The following is a 23,199-nucleotide window of genomic DNA, read 5'->3' on the forward strand; positions in this document are numbered from 1 at the left end:
GTATTCACTGCAGTCCTATACACGGCTTGAAACTGTGATGTGTTAAGGACCTCCTGATGAGCCTTCACTTCTCACTGATGTCCGCTATAGCTGACATCACTCAGTACTCACAGGACCAGGCTTTTCTCACTTGAGTTAGAAATACCTGGTGAGTATCTATTTGCAAGTCCTACCTCCTACAAACAAGACTTTCAGACTCCTTTCAGTATTTCACAAAATCCAAGAGAGGGAAAACAAAATAACACACAGTTTATACACAGAAAGGAGAAAAAAATGTCCAAACCAACATTTTAGAAATTCCAGTTTTTAAATTAGGAAAAGGAAAATGTCAAAAAAGGTTTTGCTAATCATAATGGTTTGCTTTATAGGTAAATGCATCACGCCAAGAAACCAAGCTGATGGAAGAATGTGACCAGCTCATTGAAATAATCCAGCAAAGACGACAAATAATTGGAACCAAAATCAAGGAAGGAAAGGTAAAAGCTTTTCTTCTTTAGATCACAAGTAGGTCAACACTGCTTCGTCATGCTTTAGGCTTTTTGACCTCAGGTACTATTAATACAAATTTGTAAAAGTCCTTATGTAGTCCTGCTACTTTCATGTAAAGTACTGCTACTTTCATGTAAAGAAGAATGAAATATATCAAGATTAGTGTGCTAGACCTCAACAATTTATTTGGCATTTCTCTTACTACATGTGATTATGATTTTTAAGGATAAATACAGAAATGATGACACCATCAGTAAATGATAATAAAATGATGACTAATTAGTGATTCCTTCAATCTGTTATATGTCTGACTGTTTCTCCCAAAATTTTCACTTTCACAAAGTGTCACAACATTTGATATCGTGGCTGGCAATTATCTACATGAATATTTTAGTCTAGATACTTTAATTATTTATTAAAATACTATCACATAAAAAATTTGTTTCAATCATTGTCATTCTTGAGAATAAGAAGTTTAACTTATTTACAAAAAAAATATTCAGAAACATGCAGGAAATGAAATGAAATGTGCATTTCTAATTACTGAGATACAATGATTATTAGTGACAAACACACTGAGCAGAAAAAATCTCTGATATTCAAATTTCAACACATTCTGCTAGCTACCTGTTAACTCAGAAACACATTAGAGTTGAATTAACATTCTTATTTTCTAGGTACATGGTGTTTACTCTTTAACTGCTAAACTAAGTCAAATATAAACTCTTCTTGTGTGGGAAAAGCTCAGGAAAGGAATAAATTCAAGAGCAGGTTAAATGGTTCATGCAGCTGTCAAGATATTCCAATTAACTTGAAATAAAAAGCCTGTAGGCAAGGGCTGACTTAAACATGTTTGAAGCCACAGGTCCAGTACATTGTGTGACAGAACTTGAATTTCCTCATGCTGTTAACAAAATATAATTCCCTTCAAAATGGAGAAGGTGGCCTTCTGCATTATTGTTTCAACTCTGTTTCTCTATGCAGTGAGACCAGCTGTGCTTCCAATGAAGTAGAAAAGTTTTCATTCATTTGGATTTGTGCTATATACATGAGTTGCTTTTAAAAAATCTGTTGCTTGCAAAGATGTATTCTAATGTCCATTAGAGCATGAAAGATTTAGAATACAATTGACTACAAATTTATTTGAATATAGCTGATACCAGAATCTATCCCCATTCTTTGTTCTACTTTGTTCAACCAAAAGTGGTACCGATGGAGGTCCAGTAAAGGTCTGGAATGCTTTGCCCCAGATGTTGTATATGTTGGAAGTTTTCAGGGGTTCGAGAGACCCATGTGAAAAGCCACAGGGAATTCTGCCCGATGTACCTTCTTTGAAGAGGGCCTGTGGCTAAGAATCTTTCTGGAAGGTAGGGCATGGCAAATTTGTCTATAGCACTATAGTTACGGCTACAGAGCTGGAAACACTCGGGTATAAAGTTCTAGCTATGGCTGGCAAGGCTGCAGATTCAGACACACGAATCTGACAATGTGGTGCAGCTCCATCCTTAATCTCACCTATCACCAGAAACCTAGAAAATCCCACAGAGCATGTAACAGGAAAAAACCACTTAAATATCAAATAAATAAGATAATTTTAGTGCAGACATTGTTCCTGCCATTGGGAGGGAGTGGGTGAGATGAGACTCTTCCTTTTAAAGTTTATCATCAGTTGTTTTCTTGAAGAAGATATAAAAAAGAATCAAGCAAACAAAAAAACTAGTTCATATATAGCCCTCACAAATCATGACATGCGTCTGATTGCTAAAAGCTCACAAGGTAACATTTATTTGAGTGCATTGTTTGTTTTGTTAATTAATACATAAACAAAAAGATGAGCTACTTAATACTGAAATGAACCTCTCCTTGGTTAGACTGGTGTAGACCAAATTGTAATCTCTGCAAATGCACAGTTAGAGAAAACATTATGGCATTAGTTCATCCTAGAAGCTGACCAGTTTATTAGCGTTTCAAAATCTTTATGCTTTCCCAGCATTTTTCTCCCTTTATTGTTTCTATCTTTAGAAGAAATACCAATGTTACAGGACACTAATCATTTGGCCAGTATTTTCTTTTTGAAAGTTTTCCAAGAGATTTATTTTCCTACTGGTTTCTGTTGTCAGGTAGGATACCCTTATCTCTGCTAAGGATGCAGTTATATCTGAAATTCAACTCAGCAACTTCATAGCTTGTGCCCTGATTGCTGAGATTGGGAACGTTACCTTCATTATAAATTTGGCTATTTCTGCCAATCCAGTTGGTTGTTAGTTTCCTCATTTTGCATGTAACTGGGTCTTAATGCCTTTCTAAACTCCAGAATTATTTCATTTCCTTCCTATTTCTTACTCCTGTTCAAACTATGATCCTGATGTGATAACAATGGGAAGGACTCCCAGACCTTTCAGGAACTAGAAGTTTTGTTAGCCAACATTGTCTTTAGATGGAGGATTGACTGTGCCCCTCCCTAACCTTTCAGCTAATGATTACAGTCACATCTACTGTGTTTATCTCCAGCACATGTGTTTGCAGTAATAATAATCAGCTCTCCAGCACTACTGTGCTTTTGTCCAGTTAAAAATATCCAACAAGAAAACACCCTGTTTGACTAAAAGCACATAATGAAAAGGGCAAGCATGTATTGTTAGTAGAATTGAACAGTCTTTTTCTGTCAAGTTTTATTTTCAGATTATTTTTTATGAAACTCACCTCAGGAATCAGAAAAAAGTAGTTAATCTATAAGATGCCTTTAACACAGATCTCATCACTTCAGGGAAACGGTTATCTAAATAGCCCTTAGTTATCATGTAAGCAGAAAGTACCAGGAAATGACGTTTCTTCTGTTGGAAAATAGGCCAGCTGTGCTTGTTTTGGCTCTCCCCTGTTGTTTTCCATGTGGAAAATATTGAGGCAGAAAGGCTGTCCCTGTCCCCTTATTAAAAATGTTACGTGGCTAGATGGGGCTCACCATCAAGCTAGTGTGAAAGAAGCTCTTGTCAGTGAAGCCATTCATCTTAACTCCCCCTTTGCATTCCAGCTTTGCATCGGAAGTGCAAATGCAATCATGATTTGTGACCTTAAAGATGTGACTGCTTTCTTGTGTTTCCACTCAAGGTGGTGAGGTTGAGAAAACTGGCTCAGCAGATTGCGAACTGCAAACAGTGCATTGAGCGCTCGACATCCCTCATCTCTCAGGCTGAACAGTCGCTGAAGGAGAACGATCACGCTCGCTTCCTGCAAACTGCTAAAAATATCACCGAAAGGTAAAGAAGACATTTCTCTCGATAATCAGAAAAACCTCAGTTTAAGGCAGATGGGTTGTCATAGTTGCCATATTGTCTTGTCCCACCACAAATGTGGTCAGAGAGAGGGAGATGAATTGACACATTTCCCCAAAACACTACTTTGTGCTGTACCAGAGTGGGAAGGACCTTACTGTAATGCTAAACCAAAACATCCCTTTGAAAAGAGGAGCAGTCAAAAAAGGATGCACACACAAATGAAGGAGGTAACGTGGATGCCAAGCAGATATCTGGTGCTAAACAGACTAAAAAACCAGGTTTCTGGAGGCTGAAATTCCTACTCCATGAAGAATTCTGAGATTGAGAAAGAAATCAGGCAGCGAGTACGTTCTAGAAGAAATTCACAATTATTTTAATGGATTCACATTCTTCACAAAACAGCAAGCGGCAAGGTAACAAAATGTGTAACTTTGGGAACCTGCACCATGCATCTCAGAGGTAGCCCACTCGAAGAGTTGGAGATTCAACAGCTTGGGTGTCTGGAAGTTATGGCAGCTGCTGTGTTGGGTCCCTGGGTGCAGGGAATTTCTACTGCTTCTAGGATCCTAGCTCCTTTTCAGTGTGCCAGATATATCAAGGACCCAAAGACAAGGGAGCAAGTCTCTCTAGGAAACTGTGCTGTCAGTGCAACACTGTGAGTGCTGAAACATTCCCACTGAATTTCAGCAGTATTTTCTGATGAAAAAATGTTCTGTTGGAATTATCAGCTGTTTAGCCATCAGTCAGAGAAACAAAAAAAAAAGGAGAATGTACCTGGACAATGAAGAAAACTATTAAAAAGTATGCTCATTTATTCAACTATTTTTTATCTCTGGGTTCACATTATATCTTCACATTGTCCAGCCAATTTTCACCTAATCCAAAGTATGAAATTACCTGCTCTTATTATTTATTTTTTTTAAGTCTATCACTTACTCTGGAGTGCTGTATGCAGATTCTATGAATATCAGGCTTCACCAAAGCTATTTAATGAATTTATAAATAAGCCAACGCTGGGTTGCTCCTTGCAGGCTCAGAGAATTGAAAATCTGTTGAGAAAGGGAAGGCAGGGCAAGGCAAAGGAAGGGAAGGGAAGGCAAGGGATTACATTTGATCTGTCAGACTCAAACCCTGGTTTGTATTCTGTCACCAAGCTACATTGTGGCACTTCTTTTTCCCAGCTGAAGCTGATAGTGAAACTACCACGTGAGTATCGTGAGCAAAAAGCTGAAGGTGAGGGTCTGGCCTTTTCCCAGTATCCGATGGAACAAGCAATAGGGCAGAAGCCTGTGGAGACAAAAGCTTTTTAACTGACTACCAGAGAATATTCAGAGAAGCTCCATCTTAACCTTGTAAACATGAACAGTTGCATCATAAATACAGTCACAGGAGAGACGCTCAGAGAGCAGAAATGAGACCAGCCGACATATGTGCCCAATCAAATCTAATTCTTGGCTATCACAGATTGCTGTCTGTAATGAGATGGCTGTGAACGCCCTGAAAATCAGAGAATCATTTCAAGCAGTGAATAAAACTGAGGGGAAAAAGTTTGTGCTTGCAACCAAGTGCTTGCAGACAAATTGCAAATGGAAAAAGAGACTAAATCTGATTAATAAATTACTCCCCACAAGTAACTCTTAGTTCTCATGTGGTAAGCAATATTTTGTTTACTTCTAGACTGCTCATGTAACAGTCTCACCAGGGCCCTCCAGCAGCTAAAACAGTCGCCTGAAATTATGCTCATTGCATTTCTTCATGCACATATTTCAAAGTAATTGCAGTATAATATTCTCTGTTGTAAGCACAACAGGTAACTATGTATAGCAAAGACATTACACACACTACAATGATTTAGGTCATGCATTATTTACAGTGGGTGAAATGCATTTATCCAATAAAAAAACATTCCAGCCAAGCACAGTGTCAGAGCGGGCAGAAGTACAAGAGGAAATTCAGTCCTCTGAACCCAATACGCTGACATGGTGTTTGAAACTGCGAACTGTTGAGCTCACTGAAAACTGACTTTAGCACATGTACTCACAGTGCATCCTTTGCGTAGCCCCAAACAGAGTCCAAAAGGGCCTGTGATATGGTCTTCTTCACAATAAATATGTGCTTTGTGGAGGTATTCAAAGAAGCTCTTCATCTTAGATACCTGCGTGCTGGTTTCTTAGCAAAGCCATTCTTAATTTTGTGGAGTTGTTTGCCCTAACACAGGCCCTGCAAGAAATGCATGTCTTTTTTTCCTACTAGATATAAAACAGCATAGTGTAACTGCAGATGAACTACTGTGGGGTGGGGAGGGGTGGGGGAGAAAAAAAAGAATTGAAAGAACTCAGGGAATTTTTCCCTCTAAGTACATGGGGCAAAAGGCACTTCAGTTATGCTCTCCAAAAATACCCCATCTCTACTATCTGTACTAGGATCTACTTTAAACTAAGTTCTACAACCACAGTTGCAAGGGAAACAGTGCTGAAAACTGTATAACATGAATTATTGAGTAGGAAACCTCCTCAGCTCAGCTTTTGACAACTATGCTGACGACAACGAGATGTGCAGCTCAGTTTTTGACCTTCCTAACTGCATTTTCCTAAAATACTATACAAGAAATATATGAAAACATAGTTTTTAGTAAGCATTTGGCCTGGAGGCATTTGAGAATCTAGAGGCATTTGAGAGTCTACAGAGAAATACTCTAATTTGGGAAACTGTTAATTGAAGCAGTCAAAATATTTTGATCTGGCATGTGTCATGAATGACAGTTAACTGACATACCTTGTGTGCATGGTTGTGTGTTTACCTCCAAACTCAAACAATTAACAAATGAGGTTTAATAATCTATTTGCTTAAACCGACCAAACTTTCTGTAAACATATCCAGTATCCAGCTCTCCAGTAACATATATTTTGAGATACCAGGCTGAAGGATCTGAAAGGTACATCCTGATGGCAGTTTTCTTGTGAAAGCTCACCTCTCTAGATTAGTACGGCTGGACAGACAAAAGGTGGATGTAGCTCCTGAAATGAGGTAGGCAAGGAAACTTTTCAGTTTTGGAGGAAATGTAAGTACGCACACATGCTTTGCAGGGAAAAGCCTTTCAAAATAAGCTGTGCTGACATCTATTTGTTTTATCTCCTCCCTGTGCTTTTTGAAGTTAACAGCAGTGTGCTGTGCTGAACAGCTGTGGAGGTGTGGGGATCTGGACCAAGCCCTTGGGACAGCAGTGCCAAGGAATGCCTGGAGCAAGAAACTGCTTGGGAAAACAAGGGTTGGGAGAGATGCAGCATCTGCCAGGATTGCTTAAAACACAGATAAATATGGTGCTATTGCTACTTTGGTTCAGGGGGTGACTAGAAAGAACAATTCAAAGTATATTGTTGTTTAATCAGTATTTTGTTAAAAACTGATCTGACACTGCATATTAGGCAAAAGCTAAGTAATAAGAGATTTTTACTGGAGACTTTGCTCACAAAAATAAAAGTGGCAGGAGAAGCTCCTAACTTAAACCATATAAATAAAATACATGTGAAATTTTTTGTCAAGCTTTTTGAGAAGTGATAACAATCATAATGATATGGTCCTACCTTGATGTGAAAGTTATTGTGTCTTGGGTGCTAAAAGACTTTTTCTTTTCATTATAGGGTTTCCATGGCAACTGCATCCTCCCAGGTTCTAATTCCTGAAATTAATCTCAACGATACTTTCGATACTTTCGCACTTGATTTTACCAGGGAGAAGAAATTGTTGGAATGCCTTGATTACCTTACAGGTAATTTTTTTCTCATGGTGCTACTATTATATGTTCCTCATAAAACAGTAGTGACAGAATTTCTTCATTCCTCTGTGTGGTCAGTTAACTTTGGCTGACTGCCAGGTGCCCACCAAGCCACTCTCTCACTTCACCTCCTCAGCAAGACAGGGGGAGAAAATAAGATTAAAAGTTCATGGGTTGAGGTAAGGACAGGGAGATCACTCAACAATTACTGCTACACGCAAAACAGACTCAATTTGGGGAAGATTAATGCAATTTATTGCCTATTAATTGTAAGAGTAGGATATCGAGAAATAAAAACAAAACTAAGAACACTTTCCCCCCACCCTATCCTCCTTCCTGGGCTCAACTTCACTCCGAACTCTTCTGTCTCCTCCCCCCGAGTGGCACAGGAAGACAGGGAATGGGGGTTGCGGTCAGTTCCTCACACGTTGTCTCTGCCACTCCTTCCTCCTCACATTCTTCTCCTGTTCTGGCGTGGGCCAGAACACGGGATGCAGTTCTTCACAAACTTCTCCAACATGGGTCCTTCCCACAGGCTGCAGTTCTCCAAGAACTGCTCCAGCACGGGTCCTTTCCATGGGGTACAGTCCTTCATGAATGGACTGCTCCATTGTGGGCCCCCCATGGGCCATGGTTCCTGGCAGAAAACTTGCTCCTGTGTGGGTTCCTCTCCACAGGCAGCAGCTTCCTTCAGGGCATCCACCTGCTCCAGTGTGGGTCCTCCACAGGCTGCAGGGTGGCTATCTGCTCCACTGTGGTCCTCCATGGACTGCAGGGGGACAACCTGTGTCACCATGGTCTTCTCCACAGGCTGCAGGGGAATCTCTGCTCCAGTGCCTCCCCCTCCTTCTTCACTGACCTCGGTGTCTGCAGGGCTGTTTCGCATTTTCTCACTCCTCTCGCTCCCAGCTGCTGCACAGCCTTTTTTTCCCTTTCTTAAATATATTATCACAGAGGCACTACCAGCATCAGTGATGGGCTCAGCTTTGGGCAGCAGCGGGTCTGTCTCAGAACGGGCTGTGTCCGACATGGGGTCAGCTCGTGGCCTTTTCTCACAGAAGTCACCCCTGCAGCCCCAAACCTTGCCACATAAACCCAATACACTCTCCCTCTTAATCCTGAATATATTACCCCCAGCAGCCCCAGAATGCCAGGAAGGATTAGGTGCTACAGAGGACAACTGGAATGCATTTGCTACCTCCTCTCCTTGCATTCCTCCCCGACCAGGGTGTGGGCAAGCGGGAGTGAGAAATGGTTAAAAGCCACCGCAGCAGAGTGAAATGAAAGAACAGCTGGAGCTTAGCCTGGAGCAGCCAGAGGAGGGAGAGCAGGAACCAAATCCCATTTTCCGGGGGACGGATGCTCCACGTGTTACCCTCTCCCTTGGGGCTGCCTCCTCGCTGCGGCAGATTGCAGCCTGGCAGATGTCCCTTGAGCAACCAGAAGCTGTTGAAGCAATCAACATCGAGGGCTCAGCAATGAAAGATGTTGTCTCATGCCGGTGACGCTGTGTATTTCCCCCACCACGGAACTGGAGGACCTCGCTGTGTCTGGGACTAGAGAGCACGCAGTGTGCTCTGCGTCAGGGTGTGGGATGGGTTCTCCACAGAGCAGAGCCCCAGCTCGCTTAACTGAGAGCTTTGGTCTGGAGAAGCCCGCAGGATTAGACCCTTACTGAAGGCCTGAGTAATGTGCAATCTCAGAGTATATAATGACTCACAAAGAGAAACAAATTACTGTAATTTAGGGTGTTTTGATTTCAATGCCAGAATTAGAACAATTCATTCCAGTTCAATTGAAAACAGAAGAGACACGGAGTAGGTTTTCATTTTGCAGGGTCTTTAAGCATCTGCTGTTAACAGCGAGAATTTGCAATGAAAGTCTCAAACCACTGTTAGAAAAGCACTTGAAAACGCTTCCTGGGCCTGTTCTCTTAGCCCTGTTTGCAGGAGATATATCCGTGTTATTTCAGAAGAATGTGGGAGCACAGAGTCTCCTCATTGCCAACCACTGGATCTTTTCCATGCAGAGGGCTGATTTCTGGCTTTTCTGCAGGGGAATAAGTGAACAGATTAATACTGGGAAGAGCAAGGCTGCCTGCCTGCGCAGGGCAGCACCATCCTTGCGTTACAGAGCTGTGGGGTTCTTGCCATATCTGAAAGACAGATTTTATCTGCAAGAAATTTCTGTATCACTGTGTAACTGGTGAATGCGATCAGTGTTTAACACATACTCAAGTAAATAATACGCAATAATAACTTGGCGAGAGTCACTTGAACTTTTTATACAGCACCAGTGAAATGTTATGGTGTCTGCCTCTCCCCAAAGTCTGCTGGAATTTTGCCACCATGTTGAGTATTCACCCCAAAATTATAAAAAGCCAAGGAAATAAAAGGAAGGATTAAGAAAAAAGCCAGGCTCATTTGCCCTAACCTAGGAATCTACCTGTAAAATAATCAGCCTCAGCTTCCTTTATAGTCAAAGAAGAGGAATAACCACCTCGTTTTAAGGCACATATATCAGTCAGTTGACTCTATTCTGGAGATGCCTATTTCTCCTGGCTGGCTCCAAACAGAGGCTAGACAGACTCATTCAAATATAGACAATTGAGGTTTACCTCTTTAAAGTTATAAGAGGTTAACTCCATTTAGCAGTCTGTTCCCGCACTCCCCAGGTCTTCTTCCCTTTGCACATCCCATGCCACTATTACCAGCCTAATTGCTGTGCACCACAGAAAATGAAGGGTAGTCTTGCTACAGGGTGCAATGGTAATGAAGATCCTTCCTGCAGTCCATCATGCTGGCTGTGCCATTTACACAGCTCCTTCTCTGCCTTCTTCCTACCTCATCCACAGTCTTGAAAAATTGCTCAAATGCAGTCTAAGGGAACTTGCAAATGTATCAAGAGGTTTAGCTGGTTTTTCCTAAGCCACCATTTTTATCCTTGCCCTTGATGCCCAGTGAAGAACAGTTTTAGCTGGCTCTGTCTTTGTACTGTTTTTCTTCACATTAATAAATAGCATATGGCTGCAATGGCAAAATCCAAAACACGTGTCCAAATTATCTGAGCATAAAATACAACCTATGCAGACAGTTAAAATACGTTTATGTAAATATATGTATATATGTAATATATACGAGTATATGTATAGTCCCAAGAGTCAAATGCACTTGATTATTCTCTATTGTTGTTCAGAAACTCTAGAGGAAGATTTATTTTATTTTACCCCTTTCAGATTGATGAATGGAATCTTTATAGATCTTAAACTGAAAACTGTGTGACAGAGTGAATTGGGCTTTACTTTTATCATGTTTCACAGTTAAGTAAAATGAAGACCATTTGTAAGTCCTAGTGGTATATCTGTGTTGTGAATTAAGTGAAGAAGCTGATATTATATCAATCGTCTGTACTGCTTCTGAACAAAATGTCAAAGCCTAAATTCCAGCTTCATTCTGTCTGCTGTCAGTTGCCTTCGAAGCAATTGACCTTGGTTGTCTTCTGGAGATTTTCCTCTCCTTTGGTTCTTCCCAGTGTACTATTTGTCAGATCTTCTTCATCTTCCCTCTCCCCAAGCCCAGTTTTCTGTGTGGCACTTCGAAGTTTGCATTTTTCTCTCTTGCTAGGCTATTTCTTTCCCAAATATAAATTCAGCTAGTTTGTGCTTATCATTTACACAGCTGTCTGTCCAAAAGCTTCTGCTATCCAAATGAAAATCTCTGATACCCCTTTGAAAGTTGCCAGCCAGACATTGAGATGTCAAGCTCAGTATAGTAAAACAATACCCTTAATCTTCCTCTGACTGTTCTATCCTCTGTATATATAGCCTTGATATCTTTTGAAAGCTTTCTTATCTTGCCAGTTGCTCAAGCTCTTCATCTGGAACTCATCTTTTTCTAAACATGTATCTAGCTAGATCTAGGCAATGCATACGACTTGCAAACTCTCTGCACAATATTACTAACATAAGGACTTTTTGTATCCGTTGTGAATCAAAAATACTTGTTCTGTGTCTTAATACTTTGAAATCAATTGCAGGTACATCTATTCTTTGACCTTGCAATTTGCCCTGCTTCAGAAATCCCATCTGAAACAATGATACATTTTCTTCATCCATCACTTTAGCTATGACTGTACTAAGAAATATGCATTGCTTAGCATATACCAGCAGTTTTTTCACACGAAAACAACTTTGTTCTGGAAACCCTTCACAACCTGTCTTTCCTCTTAACTCTTTCAGTATTAAAAGATCAAAAAACATCTCCAGCCAGCTCAGTCTCATGCTTTGGGAGTGATCTCTTCTCATTCTGTTGTTTTTGAACAATTCTGGTCTACCCAAAGCCTATGTCTACATGGTTGTATGACTGAGCTCTTGATGCCAACTCATGCATGATATGTTACTAACGCATCAAATTTGTATCCACATCTTATGTCGCTGTGCCTTTCAAGTTCCTGCGTGCTGGTTCGGTCTAGTGTCTTGATACACCATGGAGCCAGTAACGAACAGCAGAGAGAGGTTCAGAGCAGCTTCCTCAACTCCTTCATATTCATACCAGCAATATGAATATTTCTAGCACCATTAAGTCAAGGAGGTGGCTTAGATCTTTGATTTTTACTCAGTATGAAAATCAGTAAGGAACCCTTTACAAAGTCAATCACCCCATGCCACCAGGGAGATGGAGACTGAGCAAACAAAAGGAAGTTGAGGTGGTTTTAGTCAATCTCTGTGACCTTGAGCTGAAAGAATTTAGAAATAGTCTCAGTAGTTGCCCTCTGAGCGACCGCCTTCATGCTGGGATTCACCAATGAGAGGTGGCAGTTTCCCTAAACTGCCTCTCAGGTGTATGGACCATGAGAGTGCTTTCAGTCTGCTTCAGAGCAAAAGCCACGCAGATGACATTGAATGGAAGGTGGGTGAGACTAACCCAGTAGAAAGGGAGTAGGTATACTCACAAAGTCAGTTACTTCTGGGAGCAAATTTAAGAAACTGCTTTTCAAATATTAGTTATTGCCTTTCAGGCACCTCAGATGTGGTTCTTGACTATTTAAGTGTGCCTGCTCAGTTTTGAGTCAAAGTCACACAAATGAACTAAAACAGCCTTCAGCAATGATTTTCACTCTTGTCAGAGAGTGTTGATTCATGAATGCAGATGGATGAAAGTCAATGCGACTGAAGCAGTTACCACTCCCAGATGTTTGCCCTGGTCCTCTATGGAGATTGCCACCCCATGACCAAGGAGAGCTGCAGATGTTAGGAAGCAATTCCTTAAACCGCTGCAGCTTTCATTGTGCCTTGCTAAGTCTGCTGGCACCGATTCCAGGTTCCCTCGCTGCTCAAGGCTGTAAATTTGGGGTTTTCAAGAGCTGCTTCAGATTTTTTTCAGCTCTCCCTGACATTGGGTAGCAGTTTGTAGACACAAGGCTGCCAATATTAACATCAGCTGTCAAACTTCAGCCTTGTTACTGTTGCGAGTCAGTGCTCTGTCCTCACCCTGAAATGGACTGGAAGGGCTCTTGGGCAATCACTGCTTCTCCACCGGGAAACAGGACCGTAGATACGAGCCTTTATGTCTTCCACTGCTGTGCTGGAAGCGTGCTGGGCTTCCTCTTTCTGAGCAGTGGCGGAGCACACCCGAGTCAAGGCCACGCGGGGGAAGGTGCTGGTGCAGTCTTGAGATCGCTCTGGGGTCTCTGTAGAGCTTTCCCTGGGGCACCTGAGCTCTGTAGCAGTACTAGCAAATGTGATAAGCAAATCGCACACTATCAAATGCAATGATGAAGATAACTGATTAAGGTCAATCTCTTTAATCGCATTACGGACTTACACTCTCCAAAGGAGTATGTGCTGTGGAATGATGAATTTGGCAGTCAGACTTCTATGTTATTTTGAAAGTGGTAACAAACCATTTGCATGTAGACTTGTCTGTCTGTCTGCAGGAGAAGCAGATATATTTTGTTTTATTCTGAGTGGTTTATGAAATCAGTGTTGCTGAAGAGCTGAATTTCATGCACTATAGTCTCAGGTGGGTGTGGGTTAATCACGAGAGCAAGAGAAAAGATGTCCTGCTTAGGTCAAATCTCTTTTTTCTGTCATTCTCATTACATGAAGCCCTGTAAATCTCCAGCCATAAGGCCAGCCAGGTGTGCACATGAAGAGAAAACTTAGGCTGTCATTTTCAAAGGAGTTGAAGACCCTTAGGTGCTATTGAAATGCAGCTCATTAAACCTTCAGTAATTGTTGCTTTCCATTAAATTAATATTTATTATCTGTGTGGTAGTTATAACAGGTACATTTCTGAAGTAAAAGGTTTTGCTCTGTTGGTTGCAGAAGACTGAAGAAGACTTTAGTTGAATAGTAGCAAAATGGATCCACTTGTATATTTGTAATTAATATTTTTTTCAGGTTTTTTTTTTGCTTTGAAGGAAAGACAAAATATGAAAATGAAGCTCAGTTAGAAAAAAAAATAGTTCCTGTAGATTGTTCTGCTGGATACATTTTTGAAATACAGCTGATAGGACCAATGCAGTACTGTATAGCTTTCACAACACTTAGTTGGCCTCAGTTAGTACACAACCTCTAAACTGCAGCACTAATCTTTCCAGAAGATTGTGGGGTTTTTTCTCCTTCTTTTGTTTATATTCCCCTCCTGGATGACTGTTCTTATTTTAGTTCATTTCTCTGTATATTAATATCCATCTGTCCCAAGGTTCTGCTGCTGAGGGAAGAAAAAAAGCATTGGTAAGCTTCCGTGCTACAATATTTAGAGCATCACAAATCACGGTCATATCATGAAACACATCTGAATGTTTCCTTATGCCCCTTGGTTGAAAGAGGCTGCTTGGAAATGTGTCTGCACTTTAATCCTTGGGAACATACATCAGTAAAACAGGGACATGAACTATAAAAATTCTTAATGGAAAGTAAAATAGATGTTTCGTAAAAATAAGATGTTGCAAAAGTAAAAGTGGAATTCCTTCAAAGGGACTCTTTTGAGGCCATTATTTGTGGCTAACAGACGTTAAAGAGCTGACAGCAAAAATACCATTCAGAGTTCCTTCCTTTTCCTTTAAGGAAATATCCACAGGCATTTGTGGTTGTTTCAGCTTGAGTGCCCTCTTCCTCACTCTGTGACAGCTGGGAGGAACACTATTAAGCACAAGGATTTTTTTTTTTATGCATGATGGTGGCATGTAGGGAAGATGATTAGGAATGAAGCTCCCGCTGAGACAAGCACACAGAAAGGCCCACCAGCCTTTCAAAGAAAGACTCATTTGTTTCTTATTTAGGTGTTTGGCTTTGTAAAGAATGCAAACAAAGAAAATTTAGACCTAAGAAGTTTGCTTCAAGTTTCACTTCTTTAAATAGGTCTTTAAAACAAACCTGTGTGTTAATATGGGAGAAGAATGTATAGCTTGCTACACAGAGATCTTGCTTGTTGATTAAAAAAAGAAACAGAGGGACAACTTTTTATTAATGTGTTTGGATTGTTTTCTAGAATTAATTAGCAATGACATTGAAGATTAGGTTGTAATAGTCATACAGTCATGATGTTATGATAAGAACTCTTTATGTAAGGCTGAAAAAAAGTGAGTTGTATAGCCAACAGAAATTATATGCATCTATATTAGAAAGGATATTTAGGAAATAAATAAAAATGAACTTGCAGAGAGGAGAGGATTGAGCATGAAAGCATGAGTGTTTGGAGGCTTCCCCAAAATTATATTTTTTAAATACCACTTATGCCAATCTCTGGTAAGATAGGCTAGGCAAACATTGCTTTCAAGTCAACAGTGAAGTGTGTTGACTCTCCCTCTTGATATATGCATCAATGAAACTTTGATAATTTTGGTGTGATGATCAGAAACAATCCTAGAAAAAGTAACATGTCAATTGTACCCATTTAGTCACAGTTTAATGTGACCACCAACACATCACTTGTGCTAGGGCATCTGAAACCAAAACTACTTTAATAAAAAATATTTTCAAAATCTGGAGTTCCCGGGTAGTTATATTGATAGGAAGAATACCTTTGCAACAATTTATTGATAATCAGAGTTACTACTGGAATTAGCAAAAAGTTGTTGAAAAGTCTTTTGGATGGTATAGCTACAAACTCATACCTCAGATGCATCTCCTAATCTCAGGTGAGAAGGGAAATATTGTACTGTGTCAATAAGCCTCCTCTGTTGTATCTCACAGCTCCCAACCCACCCACCATTCGAGAAGAGCTCTGTACAGCTTCTTATGATACCATTACGGTCCACTGGACGTCGGATGATGAGTTCAGTGTGGTCTCTTACGAGCTGCAGTACACCATCTTCACCGGACAAGCTAATGTTGTTAGTAAGTATAAACCTTCTCTTTTCTAGTTCTGTTTCCTTATGGTTTCTCTGTAAACCAAGTGCCTTTAAATATAAATGTAGGAAAAAATATTTTCTAGGAAGATTTAAAGCCAAAATTTTAAATCCAAACCAATAATAATTTTGAAAGGTTTTAAGATTCAGAATTAATTCAGTTAAAATTTCTTTAACTGAAGTGCCATGTAGTGGGAGCTTTTGAAGACTAAAACCAGCACATAGTCCCAAAGGCACAAGATTGCCCATGTTAACAGGACTTGTCTGTTGCGTCCTAGGTCCCTTGTTGCAGATGTAGCAGGGACAAAGACCTCAGTTCCATTGTCTGGGCTAGTCGGGCACTTGGGAGTCTATGTTGAACTGGTCATTAGTTAGACCTGCAGCCCCGTTGTCATTTAGATACCCTTGACAACTGGACCTTTGTCAGAAATACAGATTAAGTCCTTCCCTCTGATTTTTACTGTCTTCAAGGCTACAAAGCATAGGTCTCAGTTAGTATACTGAAGACGAAGGCAGCAAACATCAGTGGAACAACAATTAACATGGTAACTTTGTTGCACTTATAATGACATTAACAATCATTGCTTTATATTTTGTATTGTAGCACATTTTTTATTAAATACGCTCTCTGTTTTGAATCTGTGACTTTCCTTAATGAACAAACTTACTGTTTATTTCTTGGATTGTTTTGTTGTTAAATAACTATTCCTCTGAGAAAACGATATTGTCTAATCTTTGGCCAGGAAGTCAACACTTCTGGGTTCAGTGCATAGTCATCATTGACTATGACTTTGGAGAAGTCATTTAACTTCTTCCTCTTCCCTGTATGTTTGATGGGAATACCGCTAGCTGACATGTACTTGCTTTATGAAACAAGGATTCTGAAATGAACCAAATCAATCAAAAGGTGGAGTTTGTTCAGTCAACATGTATTTAAATTGGGAACTCATTGCCACAGAGGGTTGTTGTGTTTTTGAGTCCAAGAGATGACTAGATAGATCATGCAAGAAAAATCCACTGAGAACAATGAATTGTAGAGACTTCCTCCTGGCTCAGGAAGTCCCAGAGCTGGAAGCTGTTGAGGCCTGAGAGAGTGTGGTGAGAAATGATCGCTGTGGGCTTTCCCTGTTCCTTAACACCTTCCTACTCTCTTGCTTTTGTCCGCCACCAGATACCCTGGCCATGCACTGAGCTAGATAGGCTTAACTCTGACCCAGTGCAGAAGTGTTTTTCTTCTTACAAAATTTGTTGAGATACTTTGATGAAAGTCAGTGCTGTGGACATGTTTACATGCTTTGTGTCGTGGAAAAATGGTATGGTCTATGTCAAGTTTCAGTACTGAGCCAAACTCTTGCACTGACTCCTCTGTTGCTGTGTGCATCTCATTTTCTCCATCCCTACACTGGAATTAGTTTTCCAAGCCATCTGAAAGGATAACTAAGGATTCATGTGCTGGCATTTTAACACCATTTTTAAGTAGTGTACTGTGAATATATTTCGGTATTCAGGATTGACTGAAAAATAAGGTGGACTATTGAAAATTTGATGAGTGTTTTGCCAAAACCTCCATTTAGTATTTCACTAAACAGCCTAATTTTGGACAACACACTGTAAAATTTAAGACTGCTGGAAAGACCAAGTAAACTTCAACACATGCTCCCAGATCTGAGGAGGCTGGATAACAAAAAGGTCTAATAGTAATTTGGAACAAATTGGAGCAAGGTAGATAAGGAAAGAAAATCTTCCCTGATTAATCACTATAAGCAGACAGGTCTTAATGATAACAGAGTACATTGCTTGTTTTCTAACCCATTTTTATCTATGGCTTTATGCTAGAAGGCTTTATGCAAGTTAGTTATTGCATTATGTGTGAACACAGCAGCAGAAAGGTGTGCCATTTCCACACCTCTGTGATGTGGGGTTTTACTCTTTGCTTACTAGTGACTAAATAACAAGGTATTTCTTTTTTAGGTATTGTAGGTTTCCCATGTGGAGATGAACGCTTTGATCTGCAAAACATGTATCAATTAGTCTATTTTCAGAGATGCAATATGATAATTTTTGGGTATAGCATGAAGTGCTCGGGCAGTCTGAACTTTCATTTTATCACTTTGCAAAAATGGTGTCATTAAAAGTTTGAAGAGAAAACGAAGTAACACTGTAAGAAACTTTGTTTACAAAATGCTCTGAAGACTTTAAATGACAGCAAAAAGAAATGAAAAAAGAACTGGCCCTTTTGCCCTTTTTCTTTCTTTCTTTTTTTTTTTTTTTTTTTGAATGCAGCTAGCTCTTACACAAAAATCCTGGCTGTTAGTTTCAATTTAATTGAAAGCTATAATGTAAACCCAAATTAAGTACATGCATATTTAAGTATATGTGGAAGGGTTTTCTAAATGTTGTAAAGATTTTTTAAATCTCATTATTTAATGTAGACTTTAACACCTTCAATGGAGATGTTCCCACCAAATCTAACTGTTACAGATCTGCCCAGGTTTCTAACACCTAATGGGACTCTCCCAGTTCATTCCAACTTCCACTGGTACTGGATATTTGCCCACTAACATCCTGATTTTACTCAGAACACTGCTTGGATGTTTCTTCACTTTGTTGGATTATGTTCTTTGTCCTGTAGAGGGGTCTAATATCCCAACTTTTATAAATTACTTTCCGAGATTGTCCCTTTAATATCGGGGTGTACCTTAGTAGTGTGGTTGAACACAGAGAGCTATTTTCACTCTAAGTGGCGTTAGCAGGCGCCGCACTGCAGCCTTCATGTTTTGATGAAATGAAGCTAGGTGAGTTTTTTTATTTTTTAAATCCTGTTTTAATGGAATAGATTTTGGATTAGCACAAATTTCTTTCTATTTGTGGCATTTGCATGCTGTTGCACATAATTTTTTTTTTCAATTTCTCTGTCATATCCCAAAAAGTTTCCATTGGTATTGTGTGTTGCCTGTAGCAGATAATGTAAACAGATTCATAGATTGTCTTCAGTTCTGTGTTTTTGTAGCTATGAATTAGTCACGAGGGAGTAGCTAGAGTACTGCATTAAACCAACATGCTTTTTTCCCCTGAGACAACAGGAATCACTCTGCATACATACCCACCTACCGTGCTAATGGAGGCTGTTATTTTGGAATCCGTTTCTTAAAACCACATAGCCAGACTGACTGCACTTTCCACTCCTCAGTACATTTCCCCCACCAGAGGCATATATCATTCAGAGATTGCTAAGAATTCAGTAACAAAAACAAGCAATGCTACGTTTTTCTAGTGTATTTTCTCTCCAACATAATCAACTATATTCTTTTTTATTAACTGAAAAATTGGAGAGTTAACATTTGATGGAAAAGGTCCAAATAGAGTATTTCATTTTGAATCCTATTTCATACAGGAAAGATTATTTCCAAATGTGGCCAAACTGCTTGGCTATTAAATGCTTGGCAGCCCTGTTCTGTGCATAAGAGCAATACAGAACTTTAAATTAAGCTGGCTTTTACTAAAGCAGTTGTTCTCAGAGTTATACTACTCGCACATTTGCATTTCTGAGAGGCAGCTAATCACCTGCAATCTGAATATTATAAAGGCTTTTAAAATGACTTTGTCACTAGCTAGCTAACATGCATTATAATTTCATTATCCCATTTCACTAAATTTTCAAGTATTTATTGAGTATGCATTTTTTTAACATCATGGAATTGCTTTAGTGTGCTTCAGGAAGGTTAAAATTTAAACACCCAGCTTTTTACTAGCTGCAATACAAGATGTCTTCATGAAAAACACATCTCCCTCTTCAAGACAAAAAGCAGTAAATAATTCTCTCTTTCCTCGTAAATGGAATTTAGGTTAGTTAGTTTCATTGGTTAAATACTAAAATTCATTGTATTAAGGATACAGTGTACTGTCAGAACCTTCCCAGTGTTACATGGTTACTCTTCCTATAAGATAGGATAAAATTTTGTTGAAGGATCTAAGACAATTAGGAGCCCAAGCTTCCATGAAAAACAGTGAGTTTTTGATTCACCAATTAATTTTTGAATATTCTAGCTTGTGTCTGTTTCTGGAAGTTTTAATATATTAAAAACAGATTCCTTACAACCTTCAGATTGCTACTGAGGATTTTAGTGAGTATGTTTTAATGGCACAAAAGCAGGTTTGGGATAAAACCAAGAAAAATTCTGCCTCTTGAAGAGTATAAAAAGAGTGTATTTCTTAAAAAAATTGTGAAGTCTTTTGCAGAAATCCTGCATCTATTATTTTCTTTCACGTGGGAATGCAGAGTGGGGGTGGAGAGCTATCTGTTACCTTCACCTACTGTATTTGTTCTACCAATTTGAATTGGTAATAATTTATTTAAATAAAGCATTTTAAACTAATTAAAATACTCAAGAGATTAAATAACCTTCCCGTGACTTTTATGCTCCACTTCCAGTTTTCAAGAAGATATATTTTATTAAAATCTACCAGTGTAAATTTTAGGAGGATTTACACCTTGGGATTTTTCCCATCTGTTTTTTAAAGTGCATCAACAGCCAACACCAGGGAAATAGCTTTACAAATTATTACCTCCAGACTCTGAGAAACTTGTTTTGAAAACTCACACATCCTGTACGGACATCACTGTGCTCACTGCACCCTTCCAGGATGTAATTTAAATTCTCTACATTTTTGTAGGCTACAGTTTTAAAATACATTGTTTTACCACCTGCATTACCCTGTAAAAAGCCCTGGGTTTTTGAAACAAGAAGCCTGAATGTAGCCAGGGTTAGGAGTGGGTACAATAGGAGACCCTTAGTGAGGAGAAGATGTGTGCTTTTCCACTTAACCTGCTGCCACCGGCAGGGAGCTGAGAGGGCAAACGCTACCCCCAGATGCCCATGTTACCGGGCTGCTTGCTCATTTCCCTGAACTTTCTTAATCATCTCCTTTTGTATTCAGAGAAGAGAGGCTGTCCTGACAGGGCATAACTGGAGAGAGGTTCTTCTGATGCAGTAACATACCTAAAAGCTCAACTTGGCTGTCACTAGTTACTGTTCCCTGTTTTGAAGGATCTTGGATTTGTAGTTTGACATCATCAAAACTTCATTCCCAAGATTTTTGAATCCAAGTTCAATTTAAAGCCTGTTATTGAATACCTCACAGTCGGGAAGGACATGGACACTGAGCCCCTTGGTGCATAGGCAAAAGCTGAGCTTGTTGGGACAGCAAGGTTTGTCGAACAAAGTAACTGAGCCAGTCACTGCGCATCCAACATTCGTTGTACACCGGTAGTCTGGGATGCCTAAGACTGGACGGACAAAGAAAAGAAACCCAAGGTGTCTTGTGTCATCAGAGAGGATAGAGCCTTCCCGTAGAACACGAATCAGGTCAAACGGAGGGTTCCCAACTCTCTCTGTTGACTGTGCAGAGAGTTTAGGGTAGGTAAGGTCCTAACTCAGGAACTCTGCTCTTTGTCCAAGGTCAGGTGGGATGAATCTATACCTGCCTGTGAGTGTTTTGCCATTAACCCCAGCAGCAGAAGCCAAGATACAGCAATACCTAAAATTATTGTGGCTCTGCCTTCTGTACACAGAAATCTAAATTAAGCATTAACTAGATTATTTAACAATATAATAATTTACCTTGTGTGAATATTCACAGACTAGTGAGTGTTGGGTATGTATAAATCCACATACACAGGAGGAGAGGATAGACTGGAGAGGAGACTCATAGCAATGCATCTGTACCTTTACAATCCTTCATATATTTGATCTAAGTTTTATGCTTTGTTAAGGAGCTGATATCAACCTTTGGAGGGTAACATAAAAAGTGTAATGCAAGCCTGAAAAATGTGCCCTTTAGAGAGTTGTAGTGACTGATACAAATCTCGTTTTGAGATGATTTAGCAAAAATCTGGGCACTTCTGAGTCTGAATAAGGGTTTGTTTATATATGGCCTATGTATACCATAGACCTTTGCTTTTGAAGTGTGGTTGTGGAAGGAGAAGGCACTTCAGGATTCCTGTCTGGATTCATCCCACTTACTGTCATATGTTATTTGATACCCCATCAGAGGCATCTGAGTTAGGGATTCCTTGGTCATCCTGGACTCCCTCTCAATCCAATGCTTCATTTTGTTTTATTTTAGCTTAACACTTATTTTGCAATAGCACATATGAGCCAGATTGTGCTGGTTTTGGCTGGGATAGAGTTAATTCTCTTTATAGTAGCAAGCAGGAGTAGGGAGGTGATCGTGCCCCTGTACTCGGCACTGGTGAGGCCGCACCTCGAGTACTGTGTTCAGTTTTGGGCCCCTCACCACAAGAAGGACATGGAGGTGCTGGAGCATGTCCAGAGAAGGGCAACGAAGCTGGTGAAGGGTCTGGAGAACAAGTCTCATGAGGAGCAGCTGAGGGAGCTGGGACTGTTTAGCCTGGAGAGGAGGAGGCTGAGGGGAGACCTTATTGCACTCTACAACTACCTGAAAGGAGGTTGTAGCGAGGTGGGTGTTGATCTTTTCTCCCAAGGAACTAGCAATAGGACAAGAGGAAATGGCCTCAAGTTGCGCCAAAGGAGGTTTAGATTGGACATTAGGAAAAAATTCTTTACTGAAAGAGTGGTCAGGCCTTGGACCAGGCTGCCCAGGGAAGTGGTGGAGTCCCCATCCCTGGAAGTATTTAAAAGACGTGTAGATGAGGCCCTTAGGGACATGGTGTAGTGGGCATGGTGGTGTTGGGTTGACGGTTGGACACGATGATCTTAGAGGTCTTTTCCAACCTTAATGATTCTATGATTCTATGATTCTAGTATGGGGCTATATTTTGGATTTGTGCTTAAAACTGTGTTGATAACACAGGGATGTTTTCGTTACTGCTGAGCAGTGTTTACAAAGAATCTGCTCCTTTTCTGCTCCTCACCCCACCCCACCAGCGAGGAGGCTGGGGGTGCACAAGAAGCTGGGAGGGGACACAGCCGGGACAGCTGACCCCAACTGACCAAAGGGATATTCCATACCATACGACGTCATGCTCAGCATATAAAGCTGGGGGAAGAAGAAGGAAGGGGGGGACATTCGGAGTGATGGCGTTTGTCTTCCCAAGTAACCATTACGCGTGATGGAGCCCTGCTTCCCTGGAGATGGCTGAACACCTGCCTGCCCATGGGAAGTGGTGAATGAATTCCTTGTTTTGCTTTGCTTGCGTGCGCAGCTTTTGCTTTCCCTATTAAACTGTCTTATCTCAGCCCATGAGTTTTCTCACTTCTACCCTTCTGATTCTCTCCCCCATCCCACCGGGGGGGAGTGAGCGAGCGGCTGGGTGGTGCTTAGTTG

General features: G+C 40.3%; 1 protein-coding gene across 1 annotated transcript in view; it reads left to right on the top strand.

Annotated features, from left to right (window-relative positions):
- The window catches only part of MID1 (midline 1), a 142,354-nt gene that overhangs the window by 111,396 nt on the left and 7,759 nt on the right, over nt 1-23,199 (top strand). The window contains exons 4-7 of the mRNA XM_075176364.1: nt 369-476; nt 3,598-3,746; nt 7,406-7,533; nt 15,737-15,880. Of these exons, the coding sequence (XP_075032465.1) occupies nt 369-476; nt 3,598-3,746; nt 7,406-7,533; nt 15,737-15,880 (529 nt within the window). The remainder of the gene's footprint in view (nt 1-368; nt 477-3,597; nt 3,747-7,405; nt 7,534-15,736; nt 15,881-23,199) is intronic.

This window comes from Calonectris borealis, chromosome 1, assembly GCF_964195595.1.
Source record: "Calonectris borealis chromosome 1, bCalBor7.hap1.2, whole genome shotgun sequence".
In the NCBI taxonomy this organism is placed as follows: Eukaryota; Metazoa; Chordata; class Aves; order Procellariiformes; family Procellariidae; genus Calonectris; species Calonectris borealis.